We start from the raw sequence: 24323 nt of genomic DNA, 5'->3' as shown, positions 1-24323 counted from the left end.
TATGAATAGTTTTAATGTTCTTATTCCCTCTCCCCCATTCTCCCTGGTTTTTTTTTTTGTTGTTGTTGTTGTTCTTACAAATTAACATACATTAATTTTATCAGAAAAAATTGTAAAAACAAAGTGAAGGGAGAAGTAGAAGAAACCAGGTAAATGTTAGCAGGGAGGCGAAAAATGGAGGGAGAAAATAATCAGTGCTATTTATTGAGCTTACTAGGGCTGTTAGGCCCTGCGTTACCTGCTGTGCCTGTGTTGTGTTATTTGGTCCTTACAAGAACCTTAGATGGAGGCATTTGGGCTCTATGTCACACGGGAGTCTGAGACTGATCAAGACGGGTAGAAACTTGTACAGGGTCACTCAGTAAGAAAGTGGCAAGCTTTGGCCAGTTCTGTTGGGCTCCTGCCTGTACTTTTTGCCTGTGTGGCTTTGGTTTCTAAGGCATCATCGTCCCCCAGGGACCCCGAGGGAGAGAGGGGTTGGCATGTCTGTGATCTAGCTCTTCAGCGTGGCCAAACCTATACTGAAGCTTGGGAGGAGGAGAAGGAGCTTTGACTCACAAAATATTAAAAAGCACCTGAGGCTTCAGAAAAGGGCAAAATGACACTTAAGAGTAACTCTTTCCATAGCACTAGAGACAAGAGAGGCTGGTGGCAGAGAGGAGAGGACCAGTGAAGAGGAAGAGGGTAGAGAGGAAGAGGAGAAGCAGCAAACAGCTGGTGCACATCTTGTGAGCCTGCCCCATCCTGTCCTGGCTCACGGTCAGGTCCGGCCCAGCACCTGGCAGGTGCACCCATCGTCTACATCAGAGCTCACCCTGGCCATGTGGGCCAGCGACTCTGCCAAGCTACAGTGCTGTGTAGGGAGCAGGAGGAAGGCAGGAAGAAAGAAATACCTGATTGCCTCATTTGTTTTTTGTTACAAACACAAGCCCTTACTATGTGCCAGGCACTTCCTATACTGAGTACTTTACAAATAACTCTTAATTTTCATATCAACCCCATGGGTGGGTATATTATTATCCCCATTTTACAGAGATGGGAACTGAGGCACAAAGAGGTTAAGTAACCTGCCAAAGGTCACACAGCTGTTAGGTTAAACCATTTGAAATTGCTGATATTTGACCTTTTTTTTACCTATAAAAATGGTGATTACATATGCTTAAACCTAATAGCGGGTAGAGATGCTGGGATCTGAACCCTGAGTGGCTGGCTCAAGAGCCTGCGGGTTAGCCACTGCCTGATGCCGCCTCTTTTGTATCTCACACCCCCATCGTCCCTTCCAGCCATGGGGTTTCCAAGCCCTTTCATAAGGCAGTGCTTTGGCTACTGGTCTTTCAGGAAGGCATGGTGCCAGCATGTTACCAAATCATCTTTTTTTTTTTAGACAGAGTCTCGCTTTGTTGCCCAGGCTAGAGTGAGTGCCGTGGCATCAGTCTAGCTCACAGCCAACCTCAGACTCCTGGGCTCAAGCAATCCTTCTGCCTCAGCCTCCCGAGTAGCTGGGACTACAGGCATGCGCCAACATGCCCAACTATTTTTTTTTCCTATATATATTTTTAGTTGGCCAGATAATTTCTTTGTTTTTAGTAGAGATGAGGTCTCGTTCTTGCTCAGGCTGGTCTCGAACTCCTGACCTCGAGCAATCCACTCGCCTCGGCCTCCCAGAGTGTTAGGATTACAGGCGTGAGCCACCGTGCCCGGCCGCAAATCATATCTTGATCTATCACTTCTCTCTGCATCTCCTTGGCAGCTCCTGTTTCTATTTAGACTTCTGTTCTCAGGGAACTTAAGTGCTCGTGTGGCCTTGCTTATTGCGTGGCTGGATGAGGGGCTGCCCAAGCCAGCCCTGCCCCTGGTTCTAGAGCATCTTGAATTTGCTCTTGGGAGTATCTGCTGGTGGGTGTCAGGTCACACCTGAAAGGACGCTGTGTGCAGTCTTCTTCCCGCGGGCCATTCCTGTGGTGGCCTGCTCCTCTCACGTCCTGGGCTCACGGCCCCAGGGCACGCTTCTTTTGGCATCGCAGCTGTCACCAGGCCCCTGACCTTTCTTCTGACTGTGGTGATTGTGTCCTCCCACCCCTTCCCCTTCACTGGCCCTCTCCTCTCTGCCACCAACCTCTCCTGTCTTTCGTGCTATGGAAAGAGTTACTCCTAAGTGTCATTTTGCCCTTCTCTGAAGGCTCAGGTGCTTTTTAATATTTTTGTGAGTCAAAGCTCCAAACCATGGCTTTGCACTCATCAGGAAATGTTTTTGGTCGACCCCACGGTTCCTTTTGAATGGGCAATCTCTGCTCAGGATCATTGATCCAAACCAAAAGTCCCCGTCTGTCTTCACCTCCAGGCGTTTACTCTGTACACCTTCCTTCGTGGAAATTCCCTCCCTCCTCCCAGTCTGAGTAAGACTCGCTGCCTTCTCCAAACTCTCTGAGGTCCCTGGACTTAACCTAGCAACCTCATCATTGTGCCTGGACCACACTCAGGTTAAAACCCGGAAGTTTAACCTTCGAGACCAACTCTGCTATGAGACGAAGCACCTGTGCCTCTGTTTCCTTTCCCATAAAGCAGGAATAATGGTGACTCAGTGGGGCGTCATTTAGTGCCGAGACCAGGCTCACACTCTCTGCTCCTCCCGCCTCCACTTTCACACCTCTGCCACCTTGGTTCAGGCCTCCTCCTGTGCGGACCCAGGGGACAGCTTCCCCACGGGGCTCCCTACCTCCCGCAGACTCACTGTACGTCACCTGGCGGTTCCAAGGTAGTAGGTGGAAAAGTGTGTTGAACGGTCAAAGTCCTGTGTAAATGCAAGGGGTAGAGTTAGTACCAACAAAAAGGTTTTCCCTTTGGGGTTTCCATTCTGTTTAAAATATCTTCTCACTGTGTACCTCCCCATAGAGTCGGCCGCTTAAGATGACAGACACATGATATAACCGTGAGAACCTCTCTGTCCCCAGGAACTGAAGCTCTCTTCCCACGAGGAGGCCTTGTCCTTTGTGTCCCTGGTAGACGGCTACTTCCGGCTCACAGCAGACGCCCACCATTACCTCTGCACCGACGTGGCTCCCCCGCTGATCGTCCACAACATTCAGAACGGCTGTCACGGTCCAATCTGGTTGGTTCTAGAACCTTTTTATTTGCTGTTGGTGTGAAAAGAGCCCACGTTTTAATGATAGGCAGTGTAGCCTCTTCAGACCTGGTTGGGGCCAGTGGACCATGTTGGCTCATGCTTACTAGGTGTCGTCTTCTCCTCCTGCTGTCCAGGGTCTGGTCAGGCCTTCCTGCCATCTCCTGCCCTGCTCCCTGCAGCAGCCGCTCAACTCTCCTACTTCACTGGCGTCTCTCCTCCCCGTTTAACACCCGTACCTCTCCATAGCTGACCAAAAAGTGCTGCACGTCCTCACCCCCTGCTGTGTCAAACCCCGTAGGCGATTCAGGAAAGATAGGACACCAATCTCAGCGTCAGACAGTGTAGTGAAGGGCGTCCTCAGGCAGCTGGTCCTAAAGTGCCAGATGCACAGTGGGGACCATGGGGTGACACAGCCCTACGGCCAGAAGGGGCTGTGTGGGATATTTTGGCCCACATGCATCTCAGAACTGGCAGGCTGTGCTCGAATGCCTCCGGTGACAGGGCGCTTGGTACTGCATGAGGCAGCCAGTGGGTTGTAGCTCTCACCACGGCAGAGGCTCGTGGCTTTCTGATGTGAAGCTGTAGTCGGCCTCTCTGTGCCTTCTGCCTGCTCATCTGCGTTCTGCCTTTTGAGACAAGGCTTCCACTGACGACTTCTTACAGGTGACTGCCCTTCAGGTCAAGGAAAACAGCTGCTGGGTTTCTTCTGAGTCTCTCTTTCCAGACCACAGTATATCTGGGGGAGCATCTTCTCAGCCGCCTTCCGCGTGGGCTTTTCACCTTCCTCCCTATCCCGGCTACCTTGTGGGCGGGTAGCTGGTAACAGTGTGGTCCCTGACCTGGAGAGGCTCACAGACTGGTGGGGAGACAGACACACAAAGAATTGCAGAGTAAGGGCTTGAGCATAGAAAAGCACCTTCCTCCAGTGTCCTGGTTGTGCGTCAGGGCCCTGGCACTGGCTTCGCCTTGGCACGGAATGCCCTTCCTCAAGCATCTGCTCAGCCCACTTCCGTCAGGTGTCGGTCAGATAGCACCATAGCTGCAAAGCCTTCCCTGGCCAGCTTACATAAAAGAACACTTCCTCCCCTCTCCATCCCACCCTCTCTGGCCTCTTCACTCTGCTTTATTTTTCTTCAGTGCCAATTATTCCCTCTTGACATACTGTGTTTATTTATATAACATAACATTTGTTTCTGGTCTGCCTACCCTTACCTCCCGGCATACAGGCTTCACGTGGGCAGGGGCAGTGTCTGGGTCGCTCACGGCTTTCCCCAGCACCCACGGCGGGGCCTGGTGCATCCCTGTAGTATGTGGTGAACGAGTGCATATCTCACGTGTGGTGGGAGGCTGAGACTCCTTGCCTGAGGAGCCTTCTCAGAGTGGCAGCATGCAAATCAGATTAAACTTTGAAGGATCTGCGTTGGCTTGCTGGATTTAAGGAGGGGAGGGGGTATCTCTGATGAGGGATCAACATGTACAAAGGTGTGGAGGGTTTAGAGACCACGGAGCCGCTGGAAAGCACTTAATGTCTCTGTCTTAGAACAAAGATCACATGAGCCGCCTTTGACCAAGTAAGCAGCGCCCACTGGGTGCTGGTAGCCTCATATGTGGATTTGTTTAGCCAGTGTTCACTGCTCTCTGTGTGCCAGAACTCATTAGTCCTGGGACACAGAGAAGTGTGAGACAGGCCTGTTCCCGGCCAGCATCTTTCCTCATTGATTTAGTCATTCCGTACGGACTTTATTGAGCACCTACTATGAGCCATGGGGATATAACAACAAACAAAATAGCCTCAAATTCCTGCCTCCATGAGGCTCATGCTCCAGTTGGAAGGCCAGGGATGATGGGGAGGGGGGTAGGGTGATACCCCCACCACTACACCACCATTGGCAGCCCCTCATCACCAGCCGTGGGGGCGGTTCCTCTGGCTGGAGCTGGAGACAGCATCCATGGGGAACGTGGGGGTAAGCCCGGCTCAGTGCCTTGGGCAGCAGGCTGAGTCCTTTCTAGACCTTGGAGACGCTGTCTGTCCCGAGGCTGCTCTGGGTTTCCACGGGTCTTGCATATCAAACCCAGAGATCTTGGGATCCAGGCAGGTGATGGGATGGGGTCTTGAGGCACTCAGGGAAGTGGCTATATCCCAAGGGTTTAAAGTGCTGTTTGGCGTGAGCTCTTTCTTCCTTCGCCTGCTTCTCTCTCTAGCACAGAATATGCCATCAATAAATTGCGGCAAGAAGGAAGCGAGGAGGGCATGTACGTGCTGAGGTGGAGCTGCACTGACTTTGACAACATCCTCATGACCGTCACCTGCTTTGAGAAGTCTGAGGTCAGTCAGGAGACTGGCGTGGGCCAAGCCATGTGGCCACAGGTGTCCAGTGCTGCTGCAGAGTGTGCGGTCCTGCCGCCCACCAGGGGTCCAGTGCAGCTGCTGGACGTGTGGCCCTTGGCAGGGTGGGGGTGGGAAGCCTGGGTCTCTGAGAAGAGCCCTTGGGGGGCTGGCAAGGGCACCTGCTCTCACCGAGGAGGCTGCCCCTGAGCAGCGGGACCCCTGTGTCAGCTCTCCCTGGGGCCCTTTCTTCCTTCCAAGGACCCATGGCAGCGATCCACTGCGGCTCTGGAAGGTAGAACGTGGCCAGAAAAGCAATTCACACCAAGTACTTGTGAAGCTTAGTATAATTAGAGTGGTTTCTTTTAGACTCGGTGTCAAAAAAAAATCATCACACACCCAGAGCTGTGTCTGTCTGCACCAGTGCCCAGGATGCCACCTCATCAGCGTGGCCTAACAGTTCTTTCTAAGTGGTAGCTTCAGACAAATTGCCATCCTGTGTTTTGACAACGAATAGAGGTGTCTGTTAGAGACTGAGGTGCAGCTGGAAGCTGGGCGTGATGGGAGAGCAGTCCTGGAGCCTGAGATACAAGCCAGCATTGTTGACTTTGCCTCACTGGGCCACAGATGCCTTTTTATTCACGTAGTATTTTAAACATGTGATGGGGAATATTTTAAAAGACAATGGATTTTACAGAGTTAGCCTACGTAAGTACACTAGCTTTGGTTGGGCTCGAAGGAACTGGGCGAACCGAGGCAAGGAGGGGCCTTTGTGATGGGGGTCGAGGCGTTAGCATACCGTGGAGCTCAGGCACAGAGGGAGAAGTACTAGAGAGCCCCTGGGAACCGGGCTTTAAGATGATGATACAGCCCAGCCGCCTCCTGAGGTGGAGTTGACCTGTGCCGTACTGGGAGTGTCCGGGATTCAGGAGGGTGGCCCACGTGACGTCAGGTTACATGGGGAAGGTTGTAGTCACAGAGATGGTTACTCCTTCTGCCTGCTTCAGCTCATCAGGCACCGTGCGCAGCCTGTCACCTACATGTTCATGTTTAAACCTTGGGACAGGCCGGGCGCGGTGGCTCACGCCTGTAATCCTAGCACTCTGGGAGGCCGAGGCGGGTGGATCGCCAAGGTCAGGAGTTCGAGACCAGCCTGAGCAAGAGTGAGACCCCTGTCGCTACTAAAAATAGAAAGAAATTATCTGGCCAACTAAAATATATATAGAAAAAATTAGCCGGGCATATTGGCGCATGCCTGTAGTCCCAGCTACTCGGGAGGCTGAGGCAATAGGATTGCTTAGGCCCAGGAGTTTGAGGTTGCTGTGAGCTAGGCTGATGCCATGGCACTCACTCTAGCCCGGGCAACAAAGCAAGACTCTGTCTCAAAAAAAACAAAACAAAACAAAACACCCTGTGACAGCCGTATGAGACAGGTGCTGTCATCCCAGTGCACAGACGAAGTAACGGATTTGACTGTCATGTCCTAGTTTTCGCCCTAAGCAGGTCTTTCTGGCCCTGATTCTTAACTATGAAAATAGTTTACTTGTACAAAAAGGGCCCGTGAGGGAAACCTTCTGCTTGTACCTGTTTTCTGTGGCACCACCGAGCCCTGAACCTGGACCAGACAGCTGAATGCCAGCCCCCAGCGCGGTTCTCCTCAAACAGATGCGTGTTCGGGAAGGGCTCAGTTTCAGGGAGTTCCCAGATAAATTCTGCTATCAGAATTATTATTTTGTACATAATATTTACTACACTTTATAAAGTACTAAGTTTTTCAGTGCATTATGTCATACAATCACAGGAATGATCCCACGAAGTTGGTATTTTCATGAACTTCATCTGACAGGTCAGAACAGAAACCAGGTGATGCTTCTGTAGAAATAAGTGCTCTGTAGTATTAACTGCTTTTTATCAGTGCCTTCTCCAGGACCCCCTTTTCTTATTTATTTATTTATTCGTTGGTTGGTTGGTTTATTGATGATAATCTTTTAAATTTTGAATAATTTAAAATTTACCGAAATGTTGCAGAGATAGTGGAAAAGTCCTATACACTTGAAGAGTATATAGAACTCTCAGCTTCCCCCAAAGCCAACAGCTTACATACCCACAGTTCATTTGCCTGGCTCCATTTGTAAACAAGCGCTTTCTGGTCATTTTCTGAATGGCAGGTGCTGGGCGGCCAGAAGCAGTTCAAGAACTTCCAGATCGAGGTGCGCAAGGGCCACTACAGCCTTCACGGCTCAGACCGCAGCTTCCCCAGCCTGGAGGACCTCATGAGCCACCTCAAGAAGCAGATCCTGCGCACGGACAACATCAGCTTCGTGCTGAAGCGCTGCTGCCAGCCCAAGCCCCGAGGTTCGTCTCCCTGTGCCTCTCAGTGACATGCCGAGACCAGACTGACCAACATATGCTGGCTAGTTTAAACAAAGTGGCCCCTTCCTCCTGCTTCTGGGTATTTTTCATTGAGTTTTACTGTACTCGGTCCCCACCTCAAATCCCATTCCTCGAATATCAGCATTTTCCATAGAAAAGACACACCCTTTGCTCAGCGTCTCAGTTAGGCTGCAGGAGGAGGCATGTCCAGAATCAGTAAGCAGAAAATTACTTCTTCTTTAAGATAAAATGTCTTGAGAGCTCTCTTGTCATTAGTTTATTTATCTGAGAAGTGTTTGGGACACCTTTTGTGGGCCAAGAACTGTGTTACATGCAAAGAGTCAAAAATGCATGAGACGCAGTCCCTGCCCTCTGACCTTTTCCGGTCTACTGCAGAGCATGTTCCGGGTAAATGAGGCCACCGCAGCGTGTGATGGGCATTTTAACCAACTCTTACATATCATACCCCAAGGTCAAAAAGAAAAGCATGGTCACAGTCCCTGAGTCACAGCGCATGGGAGGCTGCAAGGAGGAGGCAGCTCTTGAGCAGAGTGTCAGAAGATGATGAGTAGGAGGTTGCCAGTGAGGTCAGGGTGTCCCAGCAGAGCCGAGAGCACACGCAGGACAAGGCAGCAGGCACAGGCTGAGGCTGCAGGGAAGGCGAAGGCACAGGGAGGGGGGAGGTGAGGCTGGGGCTAGGATTTGGAGCACGGGGGCCTTGGGTGCCACGGTCCGGAGCTGGGACTTGAACCAGCAGGCAGTGGGGGCCATAGGAGCATCACGGAGTGCAATGGAGACGTGGAACAAAGGACTCAGCTGCTCTGTTTTAAGCCCCAGGAACGGTGTCACTGATGTCCTGCAGGTTCATCACCTCTTAGAATGTGAGGACTGGAAGGACACGTAGGGGTCACACAGTCTGGCGCCCCACTTTATAGGTGAGAAAACTAAGGCCCAGAACAGTGGCATGGGTCTCGTTGAGGGTCAGGGTCAAAGAGGGATTTGAGTCAGGTGTAACCCAAGTGCCAGATCTCTTGGGTCTTGGCTTTTTGACGTCCCTTCACCTGAAGATGCCGTCCTGCACGTGTCGGCTCCTTCCCTAGCAGGGGTCAGGCCTCGGCGAGGGGCAGCACAGTTGCTCCTGAGGCCCCAGGACGTGTCAGAAGATACTCCGAGGAGTGTCTTTATCCGAGACACATCTTGGTCTAAGGGCCTGCGTCTGTGAGTCGCTACGCCGGGAGTGGGCAGCGGCAGCAGCGCCAGGACAGCAGGGCCCTGGATTCTTGATGCTGGAATCACTTTTGGTCTCTCAGCGAGGGGCTCGTTCCTGAATGTGGTGAAGGAGGAAGGACGTGAGTTCGTGTCGATCAGATAGGGTTTCCTGCCAGTCTCAGAGAATAACTGCAGCCTTTGTTTTTATGCTTGAAGATTTTCCGCAAAAGTAAAAACACATCTGCCACTTGGCCACGAGAACTCGGCACGAGTTAGAACCTTGAAGCCCAACAGCTCTGTTTACTCACGTAATCTCTCCCTGCAGACACTAGAAGTGGTCTTTACTTTCCTAGGGGTTGGTGGTCTCTGGGTGAGGCCAGAGAAGGGAGAGGAGAGACCCAGGAAGAAAGACGGTGGCAGCAGGTTGGAGCCGGGGCAGGGTTGCCTCGCAGGCTGGAGGGGTGGTCTCTGCCATCGGTGCTGCCCCTCCTACCCGGGCCTGGGGAGCCGGTGGCTGAGGAGGGGGACGCACAGGAACAGGGCTGGACCCCTGTTGAGGCTCCTGAAACTCTATGGCGAGTTAATGTGGCCCTTCCCACTCAACCGTGAACTCTTGACACAGAATGTGGGTCTCACTCTCCACTCCGTGACTCATGGGAAGGACAGTGCCCCACACAGAAGCAGCCCTCGGTAATGCCCGTCGAGTGAATAACTGTAGCAGTTACTGGCTGCCATTATTGGTGGGTACCTACTATGTCCTGGGCTGTTTACATGCATATTTCTTTTCTTTCGTCTACACAGCCCTCTTATAGGTATTATAATAGTGAGGAAATTGAGGCTCAGAGAGGTTAAGTGACCTGCTCAAGGCCACACAGCTAGTAGTAACACTATTAGGTATAATAATGGTAGCAATTAATAATAATAATAATAGCTGCTATCATGTGAGTAATGCTTACAGTTTGCCAGGCACTGTTTGAAGATCTTTCATGCTTGAAGTTATTTAACCCTCAGAACAACCCAGAGTTATGTTATTATCCCCATTATACTTGCCCAGGATCACTTAGGTAGAAGAAAAGTGGGGATTTGAACTCAAATTGTCTGGCTCCAAGTCCAGTGATTATTTTTTTTTCCCTTTAGGTCACACTGTTTTTGCAAAAGTGCAGCCATCAGCCTAGGACTCCTGGGCAAGGCCAGTTCTCCTGCCCTTGGGAAGGAAGGGAGGGGAGAGTAAGAACGAGGCTCCTTGAAGCCCCCTGTCTTCCCCCTGCTGCCTGCCAATCAGAGACGTGATAAAATCATGAGAATTTGACTTAACAATGTCATTTTGGGTTCCTCAGCTCCTAACTACAGGGTTCTGATAGCCAGACCCTGATCTGGCTTTGTTACTTGAAAATGCAACAAAGAAACTGCTCATGGGATAAATAAGAAGCAAAGTGAGAAAGCAGGAGGCCACCTGGTATGGGTGTGACAGTTAAGCAAACCCCCATCTCTTGCCCTGTGTCCAGCCCCACTGCCCAGCTCCAGGTCTGAGGGTGACTGTGTTAAGTGCAGAGGGACCACAGGGCTCACTGGCCCCTTCTCCACCCATGCTCCATGTCCCCATCTGTGCAGTCAGCTTGGGGCTTGTGTTCTACAACCTTCAGTGCTGACACTGAGGACATCTGTAGTCCATTGCCCAGGGCTCAGGGACCCTGGTGATACAGGGGTGATGCTGACGACTAGGATGTAACGCTGGTCGTAACCATGGTGGCTGCCGATTACGGAGTGTTTGCTGCACGCCAGCGCTGGAGAAAGGCCCCACGTGCATTATCTTGTTCGTCCCACCTAGCAGCCTGATGAGGGGCACGACTCTTCTAGTGAGAAAACAGGTCCATGGAGGTGAAGTGGCTTCCCTGTTGACACTGCTACCCCCATGTTCCCCGAGGTGCCCATGCGAATAGTCAGCCCCTGAATGGCCCCTTTCCCATCCTTCTCTCGAACGTCCCACACAGCACTACTGCCTGCCCATCTCCCTGTGGACACCAGCCACGTGGCTCACGTGGACCGTCCTTGATGCCTGTTCCCCCCCACGGAGCCCTGAGTTGCCCGTTTGGATCTGACTCTACCCAGGCAGCAGGGTGCAGTCAGGAACATGGTACGGAGGGAGCAGCCTCTGCAAAAAGGAGCACGCAGGATGTGGTGACAAGGGGAGCCCCTACCAGAGTCCGTTTCTGGCACCCAGATTTGCACCCCTGACTAGGGCCAGGTACGCTGTGGAAAGGTAACAGGTGAGAGCCCTCTCTGATGTCAGGGTGAGTCCCAAGTCTGGGGCTTAGGAACCGCTTGACCTTAGCCAGACTATTTAACTTCTCTGTGTCTGTTTTCTGATCTGTAAAGGGGGATAAACAGTGTATTCCACAGGAGTGTCCTGAGGATAAAGGAGTGAATGTGTGTGAAGCTCTCACGGCAGTGGTTGGCACAGAGAGAGCAGTCAGAATGTGTGAGCTAAGAAAAGGTAGAAAGAAAAAGAAAAGCCCACCCTGAAGGAGAGTGAGGCCCAGACAGACTGTGTTCCCTCGGCCCTCTGCAGGGCCCCGACACTCGGCAGTGCCTGCCTCCCAGTGGCACGTGCGAGTGGCCTCTATGGGTTGTGCCTGGCTGTTCTTACAGACCTTCTTTTGGGACTCACCCTCTGTTAGAATCCAAGGATCAGGAGTTGAATGGCTAGAGTTTCTCCCTTAACTCATTGTTACCTTCTAGTGTAGGAGAAGAGGAGGAAAGGGAAAAGCATCCCTAATATTCCTGCTTTATTAAAAAAAGATTGATACATACAAGCCATTCTCAGAATACTTTCACTGCTAGTCCAAATCTGGAAGGTCCTTCTTGCCCCACGATAAAACTCATAGCGAACAGTAGCTCCATGGTGGGAAAGGCGATTTCCGTGGATTATAATTCCCAGTCAGCCACCTCTGCCAGCCCCGGCCCGGCAGCTTTCGTAGTGCGTCGGGTTTGCCGTTTGAACCAGTAGGATCTGGGGGATGGTCCCGGCGTAACCTGACATCCGGGGAGCATTTGGTCGGCACCTCCTTGGGGTCAGGCGCTGCGGGGCCCGGGGAGGTTCCCACAGGACGTCTTCTGGGCCACCTGCCCTGCTCTTCTGGCGCAGAACCCGTGCTTGTCCCTCTCCTCCCACAGTTCTCATCCCGCCTCGGGCCAAAGCGCTGCTGCTTCCTCCCTGCTCAGCTCTCAGCCTTCGGAGAAATCATTCTTACGTTTCACAGGCACCTGTGGAGTGCCTACTGCGTACCAGGCTGTGGAAGCAGAGCAGAAAATAAGATAGATACAGTTTCTGCCTTCTTGGAGTTTCCATTCTTAGATTTTAAAATCTGTTTCCTGAGGGAAACCTTCCCTGATCTCTCTGACTGGTCACTCGTGCTGTGCCAGCCTCGGAGCACCACGCGCCTGTTGGGTAGAGGAGCGAAACAAATCGCAGCTTTCCATTTGATTGGTTGATTCATTTGATTAGTTTCCGCTTCATTATGAGCCTGTGAGCTCCTGGAGGGCAGGAATCGAGCACTTCTCAGCAAGTGTGTGTTGAAGGACTAAACCGACATACATACCAATGCTGGCTCAGCAGACCTTGGCTGGCTGGGACCTTGGACCTTTGGAACTGTGCTCAGACTCTGCCGTCTCCCCACAGAAATCTCCAACCTGCTGGTGGCTACTAAGAAGGCCCAGGAGTGGCAGCCCGTCTACCCCATGAGCCAGCTGAGTTTTGATCGGATCCTCAAGAAAGATATCATGCAGGTGAGTCACTGCTGCAGGTCTCGGGTCCAGCCTTGGTCCTGCCGCCCCACAGTGGAGTAGCCGGGAATTTGGGGGCAATGAAATCTGTGTTTCGGGAAATCCGAGTGGAAAAAAACAAGGAGACTTTGCTTTCACAGGGAGAGCAGTTCAACCAGTGCCCTCTGTCCTACCCAGCCTCACTGATGCTCCTCAGAGACGCTTTTTGAAGGAAGTAGATTAGTCAGGCTCTGTGGGGCTTCCTGGGTTTGCAGGGACCTTCTGTTGTGACAGAGTGCTGATGGGGTGGCGGAGGCGGGTCTCCACGGGGGAGGATGGTTGACAATCCTCACTGCCCAGGGCATACTGTGGGATAGACACCTCTAGAGTTCAGTCCTGATCTTGCTGACGATGCTTCCAGAAGGAGCAGAGCTGGGGGAACAGAGAACACCACAAGGGGACAAGAGGACATGTGCAGTTCAGGCCTGAAGGACAAGAACTATCTTGAGGAACAGATCCCTCAGGGTGGCTCAGACCGACATCCCAGCCTCTGGAGGCCCTTTGCCCAGAAGCTACCGCCTTAGGCAGCCCCAGAGTTTCCCAGTAGCTGCCCCAGGGCCTTGGCAAGAGTGTGAGGCAAATCCCACTTTCTGTTCTGCAGCCCCTCCCCAGCCGCCTCGCATAGGGCCATAGAGGGTAGGGGTGTCAGAGAAGCAGCGCCAGCAGCCTTGCAGAGAGGGGGTCTGCACAGGGCCGTCCGCCGCCTCGGAGGTGTTGGAGGGTGAATCGTGGGCCAGCTGCACTGAAGCAGCTAGGGTAGGGTTTCAGGCATGGGGTTTGTTAGGGTACCTTTTTAAGTGCATCCTTGAAAGTGTTGGGTAGGGTTTTGAGGCAGTGGTAGTCTATGGCGACAGCTGTCTCTCTTCCACTGTAGTCAGTTTCTCCAGTGAAGGCCCATCCTTACTGTTCTCTCTCCCTCTGGTGGTGTCAGAGCTGCATCCTGACATGGAAATCACCAGCGCCGCAGTACTGCCCCCTCTTTTCTGCAGAGAACCAGGCACAGTACTTGCGGCCTGCCTTCTCTCCCCGCCTCGAGCCTCCAGCAGGGGACCCGTGTCCTCCACACCATCTGTCCAGCCCGGCAGCGGCTGAGCATTACTCACGCCTGGCTCACGGTCTGGGGGAGAAGGCAGACTCTTGTCTGTCTCAGGGAGGCAATTACATTATCAAGAGGCAAGTCCCGCGTAGGGAAGTGCAGCAGGATGTGGACCTAGTCCTGGGAGGACAGGGCTGGTTCCCGGGGAGGTGCGTCAACGCAGGGTCCCCGGGGTGAGCAGCAGGTACCAGGCACAGGCAGAGGGGCAGCGAGGAGGAGGCTGGAGGGGACCCTGCGGGCCTTTGCGGGTTGTTGTGGATTCGGACCGCGTGGTGCTATGACCTGGCCGCTGGAATAAGGAACCCTCTGGGGAAGGGCAATTATCCTGAAAGCATATGGCTTTTATGGGGTGTTCTGGGAATATAGCTTCCCATAACCGTGATGGATCGCTTCAGGACAGATGCGGCTTTAATGAACACTCAAGGCAAGGGCCTTGCCAAGACGTAGTAGGCAGGGCAGATGTCTCACCATTCTGCTCTGACAGATGACAAATGGTGGCGTTTGTGCAAATTAATATACCGAATTAACAATTGTGTACATTCCTGTGGGGGCCAGAGCTGATTCCTCAGGCATTAGCCACAGTCTATTTTCTGCATTTACAGGGGGCCCTAGAATAATAGGCCTTCCATTTGCAAGTTGTGTAGGGTGAACGTTAACCGTTTGACAATGCCTGAGTTTCACAAGTCAAATTTTGATTTCCAGGTAGTAAGAAGTTTAAAATCAGAATTATTGAAGCTTGAACTGAAAGGGTCCTCAGAGGCAAATCACTGAGTGCCCAGGGCTTTGCACAGGTGATTTTGTTTGTCCTCCTGTCACTCATCTGGTGATGCCATCCCCTTTCACATGTGAGGGGACAGAGGGCACATCCCTGCGGTCTCTGCTTACATCTTCACGTCGCCTTCTCTGTGAGATTGGGGCAAATGCCGGTGTAATTTGCATCAGTGATTTTAAAGCTTAGCAGGCACGTACACGTGCACACACCGGGTGGACGGATGGGAAATGAACAGTTCCTTGGTGAGAAATGGTGACCACGTGGTCTAGAGGGCTTTCCAACAGGACACATTGGCTCCGCAGGTGGGCTTGTACCCACCATGTGCCCGAGTCTGTACCAGGAGCCTTTATACCTGTTCCCTGGTTTGAGCCGTAATCAGGACAACCCGTGAGGTAGGCACCATTGTCATCCCTGTCCACACAGCGGGCAGGGTTGGCACGGTGAGGGAATGCCCCCGAGTTAAACTGCCAGCAAGTAGGAGAGCAGGATTTACACGGCCCCTCGCTGTGCAGCCCAGCCTGTGAGGGGAGCTGCCTGGGGGCTGGAGTCTGCTCTGGAGGCCCGGGGTGGGACAGGTTTGCTGGCTGTCGATGGCACGCACGGTTTGCAGCGCTGTGATAGGTCAGGATTGAGTTCTGGCCCCGGGCTGTTCCGGGAGGTCAAGAACGGCAAGGAGCTGTTCAGGGATCGTGCGGACTGCCTTCTGCAGCCAGGAAACGTCACACCTGGGTTTGGCCAAGGAGCTTTCGTTTCCTCTGGAGGCCTGACAAGGACAGAGCACTGGCGGCTGTGAGCTGTGGGGCTCTGGAGCCTTTGCCGTGTCCCGTCGATACCCTATTCCTGTTGAGGACTCGGTCCCAGCCTCCGCCACCACTGCAGCCACAGAGAGCGGTCACCCCACCGTCTGCTTCCTCCCCCAGGGCGAGCACCTTGGGAGAGGCACGAGAACACACATCTACTCCGGGACCCTGATGGATTACAAGGATGACGAAGGAACTTGCGAAGAGAAGAGAATAAAAGTGATCCTCAAAGTCTTAGACCCCAGCCACAGGGACATTTCCTTGGCAAGTGTCTTCTTCATAACCTCTCCCCCTCCTGCTCGCCCATTTCTGGAGCCCACAGTGGGTTGGGAAGGACCTTTGCCCTTTATTTTGCCCTAGCGGTTTTCAAACTTGCCCTTTAGTCAGAATTCCTTTCTTCACGTACAGTCTGACCCCGTGTGTAAGTAAGTGAGCTAGGACTGCAGATGAGATGGGTTGAGCAGCCTGTCACCTTTGGCCTGTCCCCTCCCACCCATCACTATTCCCGGGTCCTAAACTGAGATGCCTGCGGGTGCCGTGGAGCCCCAGGACGCTAGTTCCTGAGGCCCCCAGTGGCCTCAAAGTTCCTGATGCAGTCCCTGTCCCCTCTGTGCGACAGTCTGGAAAATTAAAGCCCAGAAGAGTAAAATGACTCACCCAGGATCCCACAGACTGTTAGAGAGTGGTAAAGCTGCATCTTGAGCAGAGACCTGCTGCCTTGGTTTCCCTTTCCTAGTATAGTGCTAAGCATTGTTATCTCCTAGAGTTTAAAAGAGGGGAAAGAGATGGGGTGAGCGCCTAGTGGGAAGATCGCCAGCCGGCTTACCTGCCAGCCCTGCTCTGCATCCCGTCCCACCTCCCAGCCCAGTCGGCCCCGAGGGAAAGGCTTGGCAAAGCCTCTGGACGGTCAAGGCCAGGGGCAAAGTTTTAAGGGCCGGGATGGCGACAGTGATGGGCTCCCGGGATCCACTGGCTGACCCCAGGCCCCTGTCGCCCTCTCTCCCACAGGCCTTCTTTGAGGCGGCCAGCATGATGAGACAGGTCTCCCACAAGCACATCGTGTACCTCTACGGCGTCTGTGTCCGAGACGTGGAGAGTAAGTGTGTTGCCCTGGCAGGGAGCGTGGGTGCTGTGACAATGGCTGGGGCTCCTGCCACCTTCATGTTGCCTGGGCTTCTTGCCTGCCTTTTTGCAATCCAGGAAATCAAGATACTGAGCAGGTCATTTGTTCAAGTTAATAGTGGACATGGAACTAAAACCCCTTTGTTTTCACTCATTTATTTATCCTTTCCTTCTTGCCGACTCTGGGCCCTACACTGCTTAGACCCGGGAGGCCGAGGCAAGTAAGATGTGGCCTGTCCCCCTGACGGTCAGACAAAGCAGGGCTGGGCAGAGCCAACCGAGTGTCCCCGGAACAGGTGGAGCTGGGCACCTGGGTGGCCAGGCCTGCTTCCCACAGACAGGCTTGGGTGGCTCTTGGTTGTCAGGCTGCTGGGTGGGGGTGAGCCTTTGGGCTCCTGCTGCCCACCTCACCTGCCATTGGGCTGAAGCTACTGCAGACTGAGACGGGTGGCCTCAGCTTCTGAATTCCTGACATATAAATTTTGAATTTTTTTTTTTTTAACCCCAAGTGATTCATTCCCTGTGAAATCCAATAATGTGGGCTATTCCATGTGCTCACATGGGAATCCTGTTGGGCTGGAAGTCTTACTGTGTGAGCGGCCTGACCTCTGTGCTGCAGAAGGTCAGGTAGGAGCAGCAGAGGCGACGGCAGCTGTTCTCTGAGCCCTTGCTCTGTGCGCCAAGCCTTGGGCAAGGCTTCCCATGCCTCGTCACACGTAGCCTCCCCAGACTCCTGGGAGGCGTAGGTATTGCTGTTGCATTTTTACAGATGAGGGAACTGAGGCTCAGACAGGTGCCACTTGCTCAGTGTCACCCAGGTTAGAAGTAGCAGAGCTTGGGTTTGGAACAGGCCTGTGCCCCTCTGAAGCACTCTGCCACTCGCTCCTCCCCAGGATGGATGTGCTTGGAAGCTGAGTGTTGTCCACTAAAGTGTGCTCTTGTAAGGGAACCAGAGAGGGTACTGTCCCAGACAGACAGAAGGTTCCAGATACGTTTATTTTTGTGCCTGCAGATATCATGGTGGAAGAGTTCGTGGAAGGGGGGCCCCTGGATCTCTTCATGCACCGGAAGAGTGATGATCTCACCACACCGTGGAAATTCAAAGTTGCCAAACAGCTGGCCAGTGCCCTGAGCTACCTGGTAAGAATGTTCTGATGTCCATGGTGGCCCCCATCAGAAACCAGAGTGTCCTGGCAGGGGTGGCAGGAAGGAGATGCTAACCACACGGCTGGAGGGGGTCCATGGGGCCAGGGCTCTGTGGTTGAGCACAGGTGTGCCTGAGGCTTAGTGAACCTGGCCATTTGGGACCGTTCTCGGTGCTCACACTTGAATCCTGTTCGGAGGGGAATGTAACCACATCAGAGGACTGACTTGTGTGCTGCAGTGCGTGCAAAGAGTAGAAACAGTGCAGCGCTCGGTGGGTGAGAGCAACTGCTGGCGTCCGCAGTCGCTGTCGTGTATGAGTGTTCACCGTGGCCAGCTGTTCCTGTGGTTCACAGATCTAATCAGTTTAATCTCCACAAAGCCCTGTGAGACACACTTCACCGTTATCCCTGTTTCACTGGTGAAAGAGCTGGAACCAAGGGCCATCGTGTGATGTGCCGAGTCACACAGATGATTGGTTGGGGGCCAGGCTGCCCGGGTGGCTGTAGCTGGGAGTAAGGAGGGATGATTGACGGCCCAGGGTTGGAAACAATTATGGGAAGGGAGGAAGAGGGGCAGCCCTGCAGCAGCTCTGCCGAACTCGCCCTTTCTGCTCTGCAGGAGGATAAAGACCTGGTCCATGGAAACGTGTGCACCAAAAACCTCCTCCTGGCCCGTGAGGGCATCGACACCGAGTGCGGCCCATTCATCAAGCTCAGCGACCCTGGCATCCCCATCACTGTGCTGTCCAGGCAAGGTACGTGTCCTCCCCCGGCCCCACCCTGGGCCAGGGGCCAGGCCAGCAGGGAGCATGGGGCTGGGCGTGGGGAGGTCTCCTTAGAGAGCACAGTCAGCACACCAGAGTGTTCCTGCCGTGTGCTGCGGGGAGGGGCGCAGAGCTGAGGGAGGGGCAGTCACTGCCCCCAGGGTCGACACAACTCGCCCGAGGCCTGCGTGGTCCTTGCAGTGAACGAGCTGTGATCCAGGTGCTGTGGCAGCACAGAGGGGGTCTGTCGGGGCCCAGGGTGGTCAGAGAGGTGTCAGGGGAGGAGCTGGGTCTCCTGAGTCCTCCCAGTGTTCCTGTAGAAACCCACTGTAGGAGTGGGCAGGCTGGGAGGTACCGTACCCCCCTCATCAGAGCCATTGCTGTGGTCTCACTGCTCTGCGTGAATTATGGTGAGTTGTGGGCTCCAAAGGAAAGGGCACACCTGGGACACCTGGGAGCTGAGACACCGAAGCTGGGCTACCTCTCAGCCTCGCAGCCGTGGAGGGAGTGCCAGCATGCCCAGCCTGGTACTGGTGGCTGCCATCACCTCCACCGTCTTCCCCGCCGAGTTCCACCAACTCGGCATGCTGAGTTTTGATCGGTAATGTAATCAAAGAGTGGGCTAAGTTTGGAAGGGAATCCAGATGAGAAACAAGCCTTACAGATGAGACCCTAATAATGCACTCCTTGGAAGGGGAAGGGGAAGCTTCCCTCAGCACCGTGTGATGTTTATCATGCGGCTGTCACCCAGCAGCCTGTCGGAGGCTCTGTCCTCAGCAAGGGTCTGAGACACAGATTCAGATGACTCTAGAACAAGCAGAGAAGCTCAGGACCCCAAGAGGAGCACCAGTGGGGATTCAGAGAAGAGAGACATTGAGCGGGGGCGGGGGCGGGGAAGGGGAAGGCAGTGGGATTCATCAGGGCCTGCAGGTCAGTGAGGTGGGGCTATAGCAGGTGACTGCAGGCACGTCCTCCTGGGCTGCCACCTGCACGTGCCTGCCCCAGGAAGGACAGGAGAAGATTGGGAAAGTCGGGGGGCCTGGTCTTGAAGACCTGGCTCAGGAATGAGGCTCCTTTGTCCAAATGAGCCCTCTTCTTGCCCCTGCCCAAGGGTGATGGCCCGCACCCTGGGGTGCTTTGCTCTTCCTGAGGCCAGGGCTTCAGATGCCTGGCTGCACATGACCCTCCTGGGAAGCTTGTGATGAACGGACCCGTCTGCCAGCCCTCCCCTGCCCCAGACTGACGTACCAGAAGCGCCAGAGTGGGGCCTGGGAGACTATGCGTGTAACAGGCTCCCCAGGATTCCCGTGGCCATGGTCCGTGTGTGGTGCACACTGCTTGAAGTGGTCTCATTAGCTCCTGGTTCTTGCTGTAGTGACAGTGATTTGCTCTCCAGGAGATCCCAGAAACTGATCTGTAAACGTGTCTGTTGTCTTTTTCCAGAGTGCATAGAACGAATCCCATGGATCGCTCCCGAGTGTGTTGAAGACTCCAAGAACCTGAGTGTGGCTGCTGACAAATGGAGCTTTGGAACCACGCTCTGGGAGATCTGCTACAATGGCGAGATCCCCCTGAAGGACAAGACGCTGATCGAGGTGCGCAGTTGTCTCCCAGGGGGCGAGGAGCCTGAGGGGTGTCAGATGCTCACGGACCTCCTGGAGATTGTCAGGAGACCTCACGCTTTGGGAAGACGTGGGCACGAGTGTGACTCTCTGTCAGGCTCAGTGGCTCTGTGACCTTGAAATGCAACTTAACTTCCCCAAGCCTCAGTTTCATTCTGGGATGAAAACTACCTTCTGGGGTTGTTGCAAAGATTCACTACATGCATGTAGAGTGAGAGGCATACCATGCATGCTCAATGGCTCTTACGGTATTCTTTACCTGAGACTGAGCATCTGTCATTCAGCAGGATCAACACAGGTATCTATTGAGTTCCTGCTGCGTGTCAGGCATTGTCCTGGGTGGGCACAAGGGCACATGATAAATAGACACAGGCCTGGCCTTCCTTTGGGGACCTTAGTCAGGATTCCACAAAGTGTCACCCTAAGAGCCCTACAAATTAGGTAGGGCAATGTCATCTTGGTTTTACAGATCAGGCAGCTCTAGACACTCACCTGGGTTTCTCAGCTAGAACACAGAACAGGCGAGGTTTGACTCTCTTAGAAATTTACTTATGGAGAAAGTGGAGACTCTAACTCCAAGGGGGTAAAGTAGTAAAAATAACAGTGAAGGAAGGACCACCGACCCCTCCTCCTCCTCCTCCCTCAGTTGGCGATTATTGAAATGTGTTTATGTGCTTAGAGGGGCAGCACCACTTCTAGCTGGGAGAGACTGGTCAGAGTCCAAGGGGAGGGGACACTCGGTCCTCTGTGGGAAGCAGTGAAGGGTTTAGTTCTCGAGTGGTGGGCGGGCAGAGAGGAGTCCTGGTGATTGGTGGGGAGGCCCTTTGGGGTCAGATTATTAAAGGCCCTGAGTCCCAGGCCGTGGAGCCTGCATTTACTGGAGGTGATGTGGGACAGTGAAGGATTTGGGAGGAGGAGGGAGGTGCTCGGAGTCAGCTTTGGGACGTTCATCTGGATGTAGTGGCTGGGCTGGACAGGCCGAGGGGAGCCCGGGGGGTGGGGAGACTCGTGCCAAGAGGCTCTGGGTGGTGAGAGCCCAGCGTCAGGAAATGGCCGTGGGAGTCCAGTGTGGACAGTGTACATATAGGAGATATTGAAGAGGTAAAACCTTTAAAACTTGCCAATTAAAGATGGCACAGGACTTGGGAAAAGATTTGAGCTAAAACCCACAAGTTTGGCAACCATCAAAGCCATCAGATCTACAAATCTGCTATTTGGAATTTTCAGCCTAGGCTTTTGGGAAACTCATTTTATTTTTAACTTCCTTGGAAACAAAACAAAATACCTTTGTTGTTACTGAGCACCTGCTGTGTACCCAGGATTGAGCAGCACACAGGGATGGCATATGAAGGGGGCCCCGTGTGTTTAATAAAATAGGGGTCCCTCTCTCCTTCTATGTCCCCTGGGGTAGATGGCCTTTCTGCCAGCTGCATTGGACCAGGGATGTATGGGTGACGGTCAGGGTCAGCTCTCAGCTTCATTCCAGTCCTTTCCCTCCGTCCTCTGGGGCCCCGCTGTATAGAGTAGATAGTGGAGGGCAGTGATTTCACTTACTCTTTTAAAGTGGCATCAGTTACTTGTTTCTGAATTTTAAAGTGATAAACAGTTGAAGAAAATTTAGAAAGTAAAACTACAAAAAATTAGCAATCTGTATTTTTATCATCTCTGATCACTATTAACACTTTAGCATATTGTCTTCCAGCCTGTCTCTTTTTTTTTTTTTTTTTTTTTTTGAGACAGAGTCTCACTCTGTTGCCCAGGCTAGAGTGAGTGCCGTGGCGTCAGCCCAGCTCACAGCAACCTCAAACTCCTGAGCTCAAGCGATCCTCCTGTCTCAGCCTCCCGAGTAGCTGGGACTACAGGCATGCGCCACCATGCCCGGCTAATTTTTTCTATATATTTTTAGCTGTGTATATAATTTCTTTCTATTTTTAGTAGAGATGCGGTCTCGCTCTTGCTCAGGCTGGTCTCGAACTCCTGAGCTCAAACGATCCGCCCACCTCCGCCTCCCAGAGTGCTAGGATTACAGGCGTGAGCCACCGCGCCCGGCCCTGTTTGTCTCTTTTTAAATACAAAATTGAGACCATGCTAGAGACAGTTGTATATTCTGAATTTTAAAATTTAATATTGTGAGTACTTTTATGAGATTTAGTAAGTCTTACAATTTTTTACAAATTTAATGTAACAGTCAACTGTTTTGGTTAACTCTTAATTTACTTGACTAATTTTATATTTGGCACTTAAGTTGTTTTCAATGTTCTGTCTAATTCTGTAGGGAATACCTTTGTACTTAAATGTTTGTTGATGTCTGATTTATTTCTGAGTCATTCAGTGTTGGAATTAATGAGTCAGAGGGGTGAAGAATCTGGAGATTTTTATACATGTTGCCGAATTGTATCCCAGAAGGGTTGCATGGCTTGACTGGAATGTAGCTCCCTGGCACTGGGCTGTACTGCCCACCCTCCTTAAGTCTGGATTAGTTTAGTATCAGGACTAAGATTTCCCCATGCTGGAATAAGGCAACAATAACATACTTGTTTAGGAAATCTGCCTTTCAGCAGAGATGTTGAGAATCAAGTAGGGGAATGGTAATTCCTTCTGACCTGGGCTAAGAGGTTTGTAGGTGGTTCCTCTGGTCTCTTCCACGTGTCCCTCTTCCTTCCAGAAAGAGAGATTCTACGAGAGCCGGTGCAGGCCCGTGACACCATCTTGCAAGGAGCTGGCTGACCTCATGACCCGCTGCATGAATTACGACCCCAATCAGAGACCCTTCTTCCGAGCCATCATGAGAGACATCAATAAGCTTGAAGAGCAGAGTAAGACGCTGCCTTGTGCTGCGCTGGCCCAGATCAGCGAAGGCCAGGGGGAGCGGGCTGGGGCGCAGCGGGGAGGGACTGGGGGGGTGTGAGGGACAATCCCTGGTGGTCACTTGCTTTTTCTCATCTATTTTCTCTTTTAGATCCAGACATCGTTTCAGAAAAACAGCCAGCAGCTGAAGTGGATCCCACACATTTTGAAAAGCGCTTCCTAAAGAGGATCCGTGACTTGGGAGAGGCAAGTCACGCCCTCTGCTCCTTGTTGCTGGTGGCAGAGTCCTTCGTGCACCAGGGCACCTTTCTGCACGCACACTGCTCGCATTCTTCATTGTGGGTTAGGTTTTATAGGAGAAAGCACCTTCGTGCATTATGAAACCACTTTTCTCACAAGGATTGTGTCTTTCCCTATTTGACACAAGCACAGTGACAGAACGTATGTCCCTGCCTGCACGTGTGACTGTGTGTGCACACAGGACACTGGCCAACTCCCTTGAGAGACTTGATTTTTCCCTGCAGAAAAGAGAGAGATGGGGGAATAGGTACAGATATGGTAGAAGTAGAAAAATCCCCATCTCTTACTTTTCTAGCCAGATACATCCTGCAGGGCTCTGTAAATGAGGGACACATTGCACAGAATACCAAAATAGAATATTAGCTTGTCCACTGGACCTCGAATGGGAATTGCCAAGCAGTTAATGTTGACTAGAGAAGCTACTGGGATTTGTGTCTTTATACAGACTTTGTTTAGTTCAGTTAATTAAACAAAGACTGTGTGACGTCTCGAGTATCTGCTGTGTGCCGGCCTCTGTGTTGGGCGTTTTCACTGGGGCAGTGTCCTTAGCTCCTCACGACATCCTTGCGGGGCTTTCTCTATATCAGGAGCACATCAGGTGCCAGCTCAGAAGATTTGGTGACTTGGTCAACCAACATCGCTATCCAGTGGCTTAGCTGGGATCCAGATCCCGTATCTTCTGAAGATTCCCCATGCAGGTGCTCTTTGCAGCTACACTGTGGTGCCTGTCCTGTAGCAGGGGCCCAGGGCTTTTAAAGAGTGCCATAGTTGTCCTGCTGGTCCAGAAATAGCCTTCATTTCCTGTGCCTTACGTTGTCATGGGAACTGGGACTAATGTGTTGGTTCATCAGTCACCTGCTACTCTCTTTGCCTTAGCTCCGTAATAGGAGAATGGTTTGTGAGGTCGAGAGGAAAGGGGCGTGGTGAGTGGGTGGAGTCCAGGTGAGAGCTTTCTACCTGCAAGGTCGGACTGTGCTGTCGGCTCCTGGCCTTCCAGGAAACGGCTTGGAGGAGCGAGACTTACCTTCTAAGTTTGTTCC

The 24323-nt window shown here is 52.7% G+C and overlaps 1 protein-coding gene across 5 annotated transcripts in view; it reads left to right on the top strand.

Moving 5' to 3' along the window:
- The window catches only part of JAK1 (Janus kinase 1), a 119137-nt gene that overhangs the window by 88880 nt on the left and 5934 nt on the right, over positions 1-24323 (top strand). For 4 of the 5 annotated variants that reach the window (XM_069480095.1, XM_069480096.1, XM_069480097.1 and 1 more), the window contains 11 exons: positions 2952-3109; positions 5327-5450; positions 7619-7805; positions 12712-12818; positions 15643-15786; positions 16531-16618; positions 17657-17784; positions 18409-18544; positions 19997-20148; positions 22841-22991; positions 23135-23229. In XM_069480095.1, the coding sequence (XP_069336196.1) occupies positions 2952-3109; positions 5327-5450; positions 7619-7805; positions 12712-12818; positions 15643-15786; positions 16531-16618; positions 17657-17784; positions 18409-18544; positions 19997-20148; positions 22841-22991; positions 23135-23229 (1470 nt within the window). Of the gene's footprint in view, positions 1-2951; positions 3110-5326; positions 5451-6950; positions 6954-7618; positions 7806-12711; positions 12819-15642; positions 15787-16530; positions 16619-17656; positions 17785-18408; positions 18545-19996; positions 20149-22840; positions 22992-23134; positions 23230-24323 lie in introns of all 5 variants that reach the window. The other variant, XM_069480099.1, reaches the window with a different exon arrangement.

Source organism: Eulemur rufifrons, chromosome 8, assembly GCF_041146395.1.
Source record: "Eulemur rufifrons isolate Redbay chromosome 8, OSU_ERuf_1, whole genome shotgun sequence".
Classification (NCBI taxonomy): Eukaryota; Metazoa; Chordata; class Mammalia; order Primates; family Lemuridae; genus Eulemur; species Eulemur rufifrons.
Note: the sequence above shows the minus strand (reverse complement) of the source record. Positions and strands in the feature narration are given on the sequence as shown.